The sequence below is a fragment of the Falco punctatus genome (assembly GCF_963210335.1).
Source record: "Falco punctatus genome assembly, chromosome: 8".
Lineage (NCBI taxonomy): Eukaryota > Metazoa > Chordata > Aves > Falconiformes > Falconidae > Falco > Falco punctatus.
In genome coordinates this window covers 11,248,711-11,262,077 of record NC_137588.1, presented here as the reverse complement: position 1 = coordinate 11,262,077, position 13,367 = coordinate 11,248,711, and the positions used below count along the sequence as shown (strand labels likewise).

Here is a 13,367-nt window from a genome sequence, read left to right as displayed (position 1 = left end):
TTCCAACATGGAAACAGAGGTAAGACTGATCCTAAAGACTGTACTGCACAGGCTGGGTCAAGGACATGAACTCTCATCTCCCAGGCGGCTCCGCAACTCCCTGGCACACAGCTTTTATTTTTGGCCTTGTTCATCAGGCTGACCTTCCCCATGGATAATTTCTCCTAGACAGAGCCCAAATTAGGAATAAATATGTAGTACTACACCCATAGCACTAATAAGCTAGAACTTCTGCTGCTACTCGTGAATACACTACATAGCGGTTTTCTGGCATTGGGAAACTATGATCCTCATGATAAGACTGCTTTTTTTGTTCCGTTAACGCAAAGAACTAAATGCTATTGACAGAAGACTAATTGTAACTTCAAAAGGTTAACAGCAAGAAGTTTTCGCTCTTGCTAGTGCTCCCAAGTAACTTGAATTGTTGATCTGTGTGCGTGACAATACACTTAGGCAAACAGCGTGGCTGCAAGAAACACTGTGTCAGCATCTGTCTTTTGGGGACCAGCAACTGGTTAGGGAAGCGGGTGGCATGGGCAAAAAAAGGATCACTGATAGTGAGAGGGGACAGGGCACAGCACCCCTGGCAGAGACAGGCACAGAGTGTAAGAGAGGGCTGTATAGCAAAAGGGAGGACTAATGCACAAGGGGAATGACGCAGAGAAAAATACCCATCCAAATCAGACAGTTTTCAGTGTGTCCAAAACCACCTTTTACTCTCTCCTGTAACTTTCTAATCATAGGATTTTTTTGGTTTGGGGCTGTGGTTTGTAGGTTGTTGTTTGGTTGTTTTTTTTTAAAAAAAATAATCATAATTTTTGGTTAAATCATCTCTGCATTAATTCCCATATCTCCACCTCTATTGCAAGATTACACTAGCAGTTTTACCTGGATATGCACCAGAAGTGTATTTTTCTACAATGTTAACAGATCATTTATATCTTCTAATTCTTTAAGGAAAATTTTAAATATAGTTTGTTCTCTTACTCAGTTATTTACTTTCTTCAAATGTCTCGTGAGGAATTTTGCCAAAAGTTTGCCAAAAGTTCACATAAACGAACTTGTAACAAAATCTGTTAGGTTTTACATTCTAATAGTCTGGAGAGGTAAGATGTTTTTTATGGTGTGCTGAATTTTTTGTCCTTAAATTGTCACATTATTCTACAGAACTTTCAGGACACTTTCTATTAATTTACCAAGTGCTGAAGCAGAGATTCAATGGCTTGAAATATAAAGATAACAAGGATGAAAACACTAATTATAAGCACTGGCTACCCACAAGTCATTTTAACAGTCTGGAAGGAAACTAGAACCACAAATGACAGTACACAACAAATGAAACGTAGCTGACCAAAGATGCCAGGAATACTAAATGTTTGATTGGGCACATGATAGATAACTTTGCAATTCAGTCTGTTTCACTGACTACTATAAAAAAAACCCTTCATATTAAAAATAATGACAGCCAGTATGTGAAAAACACAGTTGGACTGCTGAGCAGTTTCCTTTGAGAGTATTCAAAAAATAAAATACAGAAGCTTGTCTCTTTTTGCAATATATACTCAAGAAGAAAACAGCAAATTATTTTCATGGTGTCATAAGTCCATTTCTTCACTCCCGTAAAGTTTCATAACAGTATCCTTTTTGGAGACAACTTACAATTAATTCCTAAAGCCCAGTGATAACAAACTCATTTACACAGTACATATTTTAAAAGAAGCAGTGCTGTCTTAAGCAATACCATTTTTTTCTTACCTACTGCTGTCTCACTTAGGTGTCTTTTCTTTCTTCCTTCTGACAGCTGGTCTGATGTTCCTGACACTGACTGAGATTTGGAATTAGATAAACAGCCACCACTCCATTGTTTGACAGAAACGTTGTGTTGATTATAGTCTACAACAGAAAAAACATGTATCGAGTTGAAAACTTATTTTTCATTGGTGCAATTTACAGGCAATCTCAACTGCTGAACTATTTCTAATGGAAAAAAAACCCCAGACTTCCGATAGGAATCCAAATAGTAAACAGTACTGCAGTCAGGCACCTGTGACTGCAGAGAGCCCATGGTGCAAATTCCCCCCACTTGTATTAGTGCCCTCCTATGGCTCTGATGAGATCATTTCATGCAACAAGGCAGAACCCGGCAGCGTGGTCTGGGAAGAGATTCCTCTTCCACCTAAAGCCTTAACCAGTTACCTTCTCTGATAACCTGCTTTGTGGTAAGTTTCTAAATTGAACCTATTTCAGTTAGAAAGTTTTTAATATATTAAATATTAAAATATTTTGTTTTACATACCATTTTCTGGAGATACTTTAAACTCCACTCCCAAAGATGAGGTATCAACAGGTTCTCCTTTGATGTCATCCTTCCTTAATAATGTTTCAAAGTATATGTGAAGAGGAATATCTAATACATAAAAAAAAATACCCAAATGGAATGGGGTCTGTATCAGAAAGATAGCAACCTAAAAGCCAATGAATTATGCATTATCGCTGAAAGTCTATGAATTGATTTACACAATATATAATACAATATATTCTAGTAATATAATCTGTGAGGAATATTGCTGCCTCGAGTCCTTCAATTCATGAAGGACGGCAGAGCTCAGTAACTCCTGCGAGGACTGATCACTTGTCTACGTGGCAGCAGTGTCTTCACACGGTCAAGCTGAAGACAATACAGGAAAACATGTCCTGAAAGTGGTGAGACCAAAGGAAAACTCGATGACAATATGCCAAAAAATTGCTGCGAGACATTTCAAAGAAGTGATTTTTGCATGAGTGAAAGAGAAAATTTGAGGAAAGGTAACTCATCAAGATAGTTATTGTACGAGTGCTATCCTCCACTACAGGCAAAGATCTGTAGTTTTTGCTATCAGTTATCTAAGTACTAGTAAGATAAACTCCAGTAATTGCCTGGAGGGAGGAACTTAAGGTATGTGTCTTTCTATCAGCACGAAGTGAGAATTATGCCATGGTAAAAACAAATCCATTTTTAGCTGTGAAGCTGCACTGCCATACTACTGACCAAGTGGTTCCAAGCTCTCCCACACTAAGAGCTTCTAAGGCTTGACAGGGCAACTCAGATCGAGGTGGGACTCAAACCTAAGGATGGCTCCTGAACAAGTCCCGGTGCAGGCACACACACACATTGTAGATTAACAGCACTTCTTTTGGTGTTCAAAGTCAAGGTAAGAAAGAGCAAGGTTGTCTTACTCTGGAATAAACTATGTTCATACCTGCAATTACTCCAGAATTACACTTCATGAAAACAAGCTCTGGATGGTATCAAGTAAGAGTAAAACCGAGGTCTTCCCCTCTTACCTAACTCCTGCACAAAACTCAGCACAGCAGAGAGCACACAGTGCGCCTTTCCTGTCATCTGAAAAGGCTTCGGTTCAGCCTTTTGGGTACAAGTAATTAAGGCTTTTGGAAATTGTGACTACCGGGAGCCCTGAGGTAATTGCAAGGTACATTCCTCCCTTCTCTCTCTGGCAAAGGCTACAGCAGGGCAATGTAAATTCATTTCCCAAGGGAGTTCTAACTCAGAATTAGCCTGCAAAATATCTCAAATGGTAAGGACTTTACCCACTGTTGTAAGGCAGGAAGGCTTAAGAAAAATAGGTTTCTATCTGAAAAGCCTTTCCAGAAACAAATTTACAAGAAAGAAGAGAAAATAAGTAGAAATAAATATGTCAACATAAGAAACAAGCTTGACATTACATTCAGAATGAGAAAAGGACAGAGGGCAGGGCCAAAGGGTGGGCTTTAAACTACTTTTATTTACATACAACCTTAGCCTTGTGTGCCTTCAGGACTTGCCAGGACAAAACCTTTCAATATACTTTGCTAACCAGAAAGAACAATTTATTTCGATTTGATATGGATCTAACTAGATATTTTGTCACAAGACCCCAAGGTTTCTGCTGTGTTTCCTATTCTACTTCTGAGAAAAACATAAAGAAGGTCTGAAAGGTTTATTAGTCACAACATTTAAGTAATGAAACAAACAAAACATTTCTCCTGTGTTCTTTTGTCTCAGAGATTTTTTTATGTGCTTCTGTATCTTAATCAAAAGGTCAGGGGTGTTTGTTCCAGTTTATCCACAGACTAGGTGCAGAAATGCCAGAAACCCAAACTTCTTAGATAAAACCTATAATTTTCCAGTTATCAGGGTGCAAATTTAAAGAGGTGCTTTTATGTTCAAGGGATGCTGCAACGACTGACGCATTTTTGGTCAAGACTCTTGGTAGTCTGGAAACTCTGAAGGCAAGGGTTAGAACCACAAGGATGACTATGCTTCCAGAAATGAGTACACTAGTGAGCCAGTCCCACTACACTATATTTACTAGGTTGTCTGCAAATTACGATTCTCCTTTGAAAGTAAAAAACAAGAGAATAAGTACCCTGAATGTAAAAAATTAGGTATAACAGAGAACAACATTTGAATCTCAACCTTGAGTCCCTCCTCTTACACTGAAAAATCAAACTCCCAGATTTTCAAAGTGGAACAAATACCACTAATCTTTTTTTAACTCACAAAGGAAATTAAGACAAAACCCTTTTATTTACTCTGTTGACAAACATTTTTTTATTCAGAAGACAGTGATAAAAAAAGAGGTAGGCACACCACAAATGGTATTTTAAGAGAAGTTATCCCTTTGGAAAGGGATAACTCTAAGGAAGCTGCAAAGAAAACATGAAAATGAACCAGGCTACCTGACCAAGTTGGAAAATTTCTAGCGTGCATTTATTCACAATAATTCTTTCATATGAACGAAAATGACAAATAGACTAGTGGTCTTCATGAGGAGGTAGAGACAGCAAAGTACACAAAGCACAGACTAGAGCATGAATCTAGCCTTCCTTAAAAACAAGAACTGCATCTGAGCAGGAGATAGTAAGTCTAGCACTTTTTTCCTGTCTCAACTATTATTAGCAAGGCTAAGGCTCCTTGAAAAGAGAATAAATATTCCTCAAAATAAAGATGTTCTTGGTATCGGAATTAAGTTAAAATAACATTTGCTTCCTCCATCCTGGCAAAAGGACCAAGAGTAGCCACAATGCAATCCAAAGCCTTTCAGTTTTTTTCATGAGTAATCCTTTTTCGAGAAAAGAAAACATCAATATTCTTGTTAAACTTCCTAGTCTCCCCTAAGAGTAAGGTAAGGATGAACACAAGGAGCATAGCCTTATATGACTATCCTTGAACAGATTTCTAACAACCCTGGCTCCCGTCCAGCTGGGCTGTCAGAGTCACAGGGTAAGTGATGGAGAGCGTGTGTAAAGAAGAAAGATTTAAGAAGTGTTTTTGTTTCTTTTCCACAACACAATCCTGCTGACTAGGATGTTTGCTGTTGCACTCTTGAAGTGAGTGTTCTGTTTCCCCTACCTGTTCCTCAAAATAATCTCCTGTTTACGCCACACACGGGATGTAAAACCTTGTAAACCTGCAAGAGTTGAGACCACCACAGGATTCCATGTCCATGCTTGGGTCTTCTCTACTGGCCAGCGATAAGTTCCCCAAACCCAAGACCTACTTATTAAATTACTACCCTGACTTCCTAATACCAGGCTGCAGTGTCTGTGCTGTCATTCTGGGAAGACAGTGGGTTTGATTAAAGACTCAAACAGTTCCATGGAAGTCCCTGCCTCACTTCCAGGATTATTTTGTGGCAAAGCAGCTCCCTGAACAGCAGAATTCCTGTACTGGTAGGCAACTACCTGGAAATAGGTTTTTCCCAACCATACCATAAAAAACACACCATCCAAAAATCACATAGTATGAATCCCTTCTGCTGATAACAGCATTTAATATCCTATTTTGAAGCCCCAAGTGCTGTCAAGTTGCACCTGCACTAGTTTCGGGGCTGAGTCATAAACAACATCATCTGCATTATTGTTCAAAAAGATTAAAGAATCAGATGACAGAAACCATAAACTTCAAAGACCACCAAAAAAGCTGACTATCACAAAAACAATTAGAAAACCTAAATAAAGCTTTTTGGACCTAGTCCAAAGGGCCTGAACTGAAAGTTGTTTATGAAAACACCACAACCAAGGTATCATATAGTCTGTTGGTAAAAGCACCATCTAAAGGACTAACACTGACTCAATTAGACACACCATGAAAACACACAGAAAAATCCCATTTTCCCTGCCCAGTCTTTCTTGATTGTAATCACATTACTGGTATGGGAACATTAGAAAATGTGTTTTTCAAATGGATGAAGTTAAGATCTTAATTTAATCTTAACGTATTTATTTTGCCGCTGTGAGGTTTTCTGTAAAAGAACTAAGTTCTAAAAACCCCTCAAAAGAAAAGGTAGTACGTAAGCTGCACAGCTCTCACAAGCACAACCACCCTCTGCTAGTGTCATTGCATTACTTACCTGAAGGGAATGATAAGACTGGATGGAAGGAAGAGTCCAACTCTTGCACATAATCTAGTATCTTAGATTCTGCGCTGTAGTCACTACTGCTCAAAGTGGAGGCTGGCATCATACATGGTAACCGAGTTTTATATGGAAAGGAGGCATCTCTAGATGGTGAAGTCTGCAAGGATACACAGAAACAAAGGTTAACTTCTCCTTTACCCTTTTTCTTCAAATTAGAGCAGGGGGGTGTGGGGTGGGGTGTCAGTGAGCTACACTCTTCAACATGGGAATGGGAAAAATATTCCTACAAACTTCAGACAGTTTAAATATGAATTACCTCCACTTATCATGGACTGTAGTGCACAGTACAAACAATACAAAAAAACCCTTAAATTATGGCCAGGAAACAGCTGTCAAAGTTTCCAGAGAAAAACGTAACTGTTTCCAATCATTATTTTTATATATCCTATGACAAACACCTATTAAAATTCTATTCCAGCACAATAGGCATGGTATAGATGCACAAACAAAACTAACACCAGACTAAATACAGGAGTCTCCTCTGTTTATCCCCTTAGTCTTAGAAAGATTCTTAGTATCGCTATCTCTAGACAGTTTGAGCTTGTACATTTTAATGCAAGACACAATATTAAACATTTTGAGCACACTGAGTTCTTACACGAAGCAAGAGGGCAAGGTCCTTACTTTGTTATAATTTAAATATCAGATAAGCAACACAAACAAAAGAAGATACACAGTAATAAATACGGAGATGGATGCATTGAGCGTTGATTAATAGGTAGTAAGAAGAATTACTAGAAAGAGGAGAGCTGCAAAGAAAGATTAATTTAGCTGTTTATTTGCAAGGCTTGTTAAAGCACAGAAGGTGAAATGATGGATTGCATAGAACTTGTAGGCTTGAGGTAACAGGACACAAAGGCAAAAAGTAGGGTGAAAATGGGCAGGGGTCAGCAGCAGAGTGCAGGCAATATACTGAGCTCTGAAAGACAGAAGGAAAGAACTGAACATGATACTACAAGGCAGCAGTCAACAGTAATCTGTGCTTCAGAATACGCTACAAAAGCACTGCAGGGAGATAGTGTTACTTATGCTACTTCCAGCCTTACAGGATGCTACAGTAGTAACTTCAAAGATACTGACTTTTTTAAAGGCTTCCACAGGTTTTTGATACTTTGCCAAATGCTGCAGATCCTACAAATGGGAAGGGAGGGAAGGGGGCACTGGGGTACCTTCAAGGGTCTCAGCCTAATGCTGTGCAAACAGCCACAATTATCATCTCCTGGAAAAGGATTTCAATGTAAAAAACTGTAAGACTGAATATAACAGTGGTCATCTTGATTTTCTTATCACTTTTTATGGAATGAAAGGAAAACATCTAGCAGTTGCATTAGAGGCAAGATGATCAAATTACTTGTATTTGCAGTACTTTTGCTTTCCAAATGCAAGAAATCTCTTCAACTGCTTCTGCCTGCAATATTCCAGGCTGTATTCTAGCAGTGCCACTCATCCGTTAGTGATGCAGTGATGTTATCCACCACATAAAATCCTCTTCCACTTACTGAAATCGGTCCTTCTGCCAGGTGGCATCAGTATTCACAATGCACACTAACTCAGAAAATACTCCATTAAAAAGCTCCCCTTTCCATCTCTTCCCTTTTTCTCAATCAATGCATTCCCTGATGCTGGTATTGTATGCAGGAAGTATTAAAATCAAGTAAGCACGTTATGATGCTGGAGTAGAGGAGACCCTGTGGTGGCGGTGGTGTTCTTGTATTTCGCTTTCCCACACACACACAGGAAAACATTAACAGTCCTATATCCACCCTAATCTCCATGCACAGGTGTATGCATGAATACTTTCAACTTAAATTGGAAAGAATTATGGTCCAGGACTCCTTCGAATCAATGTTCTGTTATTTTCCTGTACAGACATATGGGACTCTTCATCTGTTAAACTTTAAACATCCATAAAGTATTGGCAGAACTGGGACCTGTGTTTGGGAACACTAAAGGGATAAATGCTAAAGCAAATTTAATGTTTCCCATTATATGGGCCATTAAACTAAAGCTTAAAGAGTTTTTAGGTAGTTGGTCTACCTTAAATGCAATAAGGGCTTGCTTTTCAAAAATGCACAAAAGCATATTTCCTCTTGATATTTGGTTTTTAGAAACGAACTAGTTTACTGAATCTCCACTGTTTAAGCTGTGACTGCAACCCTTCTGCTTGCATTTTTTTTTACAGAAATGAATCCCCATTACAGTAAATAATAAATCTCTCATTTTTAAAAGAAGAAATCGCCAAAATTAATCAGTAAAATTACCTATAAAACATATAAAGATCAATATATACTGACATCCCGTCCTTTAGTCCTGATTTTTCTTGCTTTAATTCACTTCAGTCCCAAACACATTTAGACTATAACTTAAACCTAACCCTGCTCAAAAACATGCATACATGGTCAAATAAATGCCACAGTTTCAAATTATTTTGAAACAGTATTAAAATCCATTTGCAAACATCAGTAAATGCAAAATTGTTTTCCTCCTCTTGCCTGTGGTGGGAGTAACAAAACCTTGCCTGAATTTGTGCATTATTTCCTTGAATGCTCTGGCATCAACACCTAAATAATTAAATCTTTCATTAAGTCAATTTGTAATTAAAAAGAAAATAAGGATTTATGGAGAAGCAAGAGTCGCTTTATTTAAATGCCTGTGAAGTTACTAGAAAAAAGCTAAAAAAAAAAAAACCAACCCTGGCAGTGTCTGTGTTTCTAGCTACCGGATCTGGTTTGAATTTCTGATGGAGTAGTTTTCCACTGGAAAATGCTGAATTAGTGAAATCATGATGTTTGTTAGGGATGTCAATTTAATCAGCTCTTGATGAAAAAATTTCTGAAGCCCTTCATTCTGGAATGAAAGCATGCTGCTCAGTCAAAGAAAGTGTTTCAACCTTATTGAAACAAAACTGGAGAACTGTTTATTGGAAAACTAATTTCTCCCCCCTTTCAATTCGGTTCCAGTTCAGTACAGTCTACAATCCAACTGGCTTTTACAGCAGTTAATTACTGATTTTGTAACACAACAACAAAAAGTCCACCAAAACCCAACTGAAAACAATCCCACAAATATCCATTCAACCACAGCAATGACAAGTGGTTTCACAAAAACCATAGCATACAGCTTTGAGAAGACAGACCTCTACCATAAGCTTGACCACAATGCCAACCCTTCAGAAAGCAAGAGATTACTAAATTCTTACCAATTTTTCCCCTGCTATACTATACTTCATACAGCTCTTAAAACATTTTTCTTCATTACTGAAATACAAAACCTCATGCTTCCTGAGCTCAAGTAGATCTGAAGAATAACATTACATTAAACTGATTCTATTAAGGAAAAGAAAATACATCGTATTTAAGAGGAAATCAGAAGTGTGCAAGCTTTAAATCTTCAACTAAAATAGCAGCTATGTTTTAAACTTCATAAGTAATGGTGTCACCAACAGAATCTAATTTTCTAGAGTATTATGAATTTTAATCTTGGATTTTTTTCCCCACTTAGTACTGTTTCATTGGATCACAGAAAATATAGTGAGCAATTTATTTTTATATTCAAAACAATTCTTGCACTTGCTTCTGATAAATTGATGCATTAGACAAAGCATGACTGGCTCATGCCTCTGTTCTAGAAGGGTCAGAAGGCTGAATGTTACTGGCCAACCATTCTTCTGCAGAGAAAAAATTCTGAGTCTATGAAGCATGCCATAATTGAAAAGAAAAATGTTTTGTGCTCCCAGTTAAAAATTCTGAAATGAATACTCGTTTCATGGTTTCAGCTACTGATCACTGAAAGTCCTACCATTTTTGGAAGCATGCCTAAGTGTAACAGTACGGAGCGCCACAGTTCAATTACACCAATGTGTATGAATCTAGTAAGTTAATTAAGTTAGCTCAAATACACTCTGCTGAATACCTGTCACGTCTGCTTCTGATTACTCTTATAAGCTGAAAAAGGCAAGGAAAAAGCATTTATTCTCCATACATGCACAGAGAACTTTTCAGCAATAGAAGAGCTATGCCCCTCAATATTAAAAACTGTTCTCCAGTAAATGACTAGCCAATTAAATTGCAGATATTTAATGATGGGACCCAAGAGAACCACTGTGTGGGTGGCTGATGCCTCCTCCCCTTTGAACACCAAACACACTGCTAACTTTTAATCCTCCAGAAGTGCTACGTACAGTTCAAACAAACACAACACCACGTTATCCACTTGCTTCTGTGCTTTAGCATCTGCCTTGAAGGCGAGCTCACTTTTCCATGGCCTCCCTCTGGTGCACACAACAATCTGCTCTGAGCAGAGCTATGTCCCTCTGGCAGAACATACAGTTAAATGAAATTTTTTATTTCACAAGCTAAACATCAGGGGTCTCTAAGCAGGACTTCACTGCACAGTGCTTTTGGGAAACATACAGTACACAGTGAAAGGTTAATCTGAAAGCCCCAAAGATCTTTTCTCTTATAAACAGGTAGTGGGGGAGATGGTGGGCAAAGCATCTAAGACATCCCTACATGGGAAGGTGCAGAACATATACTGATGATGCATACTACATGACAGACTCCCTTTCAGATGGAAGTTTCTGTATATGTCAAATGGACAGACCTTTCCCATGCACTTGCCTGCAATCTGTATGCAGGTCAGGTACAGCGAAGCAAGCTGCGCTGGGATGTAGCCAAATTCATCTGCCCCTGGCCCTTCTGAAGCTCTTGCTAAGGGCAAAGTGGCAGATCCTGTGGCAGACAAGTTTTTTCCAGGAACAGAACCGAGACTTTCATAAAACACTAATGACAACTTACTCAGCATCTGTCTTGTCCCAAATTCAGATTTTTGATCATTGTCATAAATGGAGTGGTAGCTTCTACCATTCTCAGAGACCACCCACACCTTGTAAATATATATGGAGTTTAGTTTCTTTAATCCTGTCATAAGCCAATGGGAGATGGACTTTCACCTGCCCTGTGGTAAGTGGATGCTGTCCTCAACATCCTGAAACAAAGACCTTCTGTTCAACTAGCCAATCCATTGGAAAATCAAGGTTAGCGCTTAATCTTTGACCACTTAAACCAAAAGGCACAATGTTAATCCACAGGGATATCTTTTCAAAAACGTCATGCAGAAATTAAGAGTAGATGTGATTAGTAAAACATGACAGAAATGTCATAATAAGCTAAAGGTACAGGACTGCAAAAAGCACATTTCAGGTTTTTCATTCTGTAAAAAAAAAAAAGAATTTGCAGGCTGACTGGCTTGCCACAAACCTCACAAAGGATGGATTTAGTTCCACTGGCTGTACCACAGTATCACAGAGCTAAAGGTGTTCTCCCTTCCTTCCTTCCTTCCAACTAGACAACGGTCTTGTCACACATTCAGAACAGCTGAATGCGTAGGAACACTTTTTTATCCCATTCAGGTTTTGTTGACTTTTAACTAATATAAGACCTTATTTTTTAAATTCCTATGTTAAAATAGTAATTTTACCAACTATCATTTTCACTTACAAACTTGGTAAACCATAACCAAGAGATTCTCTTCTCCAGACCAAAAGACTGACATATCCACAGAATACACCATTTTCATTGAAGCAGGGTGCATCCTCTTCTTGAAACCAGTTTGCAGGAGACTTGGCAACACAACAACATTCCCTGTATTCATGGCTTTTTAGAAACCAGCAATGCCAGGAAGCTATGCAGAAGCAGATGGTGGAGCCAATATCTAGGGATACCGAAGAGGGAGATGACAACCAGTAGACTCCTTTCAGTGCAACTAAGGGGAAATGACTACTTCACTGTGTGAAAAAGCAAAACTTCTAGCTGGCTACTGAATAATATGCTTCACAGTTACTGCTGTAACAGTGCGGTGTCTTTAAATCTACAGACTGAGGGAGCCACATGTCCAGCCAAAACCAGGACATTACAGAAAACACTAATTAATAAGAGCCACAAAGAATTCACTTGTATCTCCTTAAATGCAAATAAACCACAACATGGGATAATATGGTAGAGGAAATGGGATTGTATTCTAGGAAGCAGGTGCTAAAATATTCGTCCCCAGTCAAACATATCACCTGTCAGAAAACAGTGTACAACTCCCCCCCCTTCTCCCTGTCCCTTATTCTCCTTTGCTGCTAGCTATAGACCACTTGCAGATAGCAGACATTTAGCAAGTAAGAGAAAGGCTCTGCATGCGGTATATAATACAAATTATAAAGTATATCTATACATGCACTCTTTCCCAAAAACTGAAAATTAACAAGACTTTGGGAAAGACCCATATGTATCCTGTATATATTTATCAAGTGGCATCTACAAAAAGTATCACTGGCTCTAAGCATGCACTGGGAATGTAGCAGGACACAAAAATCATAGAACCAGCATAAGAACTAGATTAAAATAAGAAACTAAACCCCTAGAATTTAAATACTTTTTTCCTGTCTGTTTTGGAGCCTTCTGGAGAATCACTCACTTCCACCCCATTTATTTTTTTTAAACCGCTAAATGAAAGCAGATATTCTGCTGCTCTCACTTAACTCCTGTTTGAGACTGAAGAAAAAAAACATGTGGCAATAACTCAACTGCAAGAGTTGGCAACATTACACCAACTGTTTGCTTGTGGTACCTAAAATGTAAGCTTTTGCACCTCAATTGCCAACTTTCAGGGTGTTGGCACCTTTGCAAGTTTGAATTCTGGTTTTCTCCATGTGCCTCAATCCACACAACCAACTCTTCCTCCAGCAGGTGGAGATACAAATACAATGAGAATTTTCAGATTTAAAAAAACCCACCGTGCTCTACAACCCTGCAAAGAAATGGAAAGGACCAAAACTGATAGTACTCAGATCTCACTGCTCTATTACCTCTTACATTTATTTATTTATAGCTGTATAAAGTTTTAATAGATTAAAACACCACC

General features: G+C 38.4%; 1 protein-coding gene across 7 annotated transcripts in view; it reads right to left on the bottom strand.

Moving 5' to 3' along the window:
- Positions 1 to 13,367, bottom strand: part of KANSL1L (KAT8 regulatory NSL complex subunit 1 like) — a 67,000-nt gene that overhangs the window by 13,194 nt on the left and 40,439 nt on the right. For all 7 annotated transcript variants that reach the window (XR_013929897.1, XR_013929898.1, XR_013929899.1 and 4 more), the window contains 3 exons: positions 6,393 to 6,555; positions 2,297 to 2,407; positions 1,756 to 1,893 (listed from right to left, as the gene is read on the bottom strand). Coding sequence is in view for 2 of the 7 variants with exons in the window: in XM_080398385.1 (XP_080254511.1) it covers positions 1,756 to 1,893; positions 2,297 to 2,407; positions 6,393 to 6,555 (412 nt within the window). In the remaining 5 variants the exon portion in view is untranslated. The remainder of the gene's footprint in view (positions 1 to 1,755; positions 1,894 to 2,296; positions 2,408 to 6,392; positions 6,556 to 13,367) is intronic.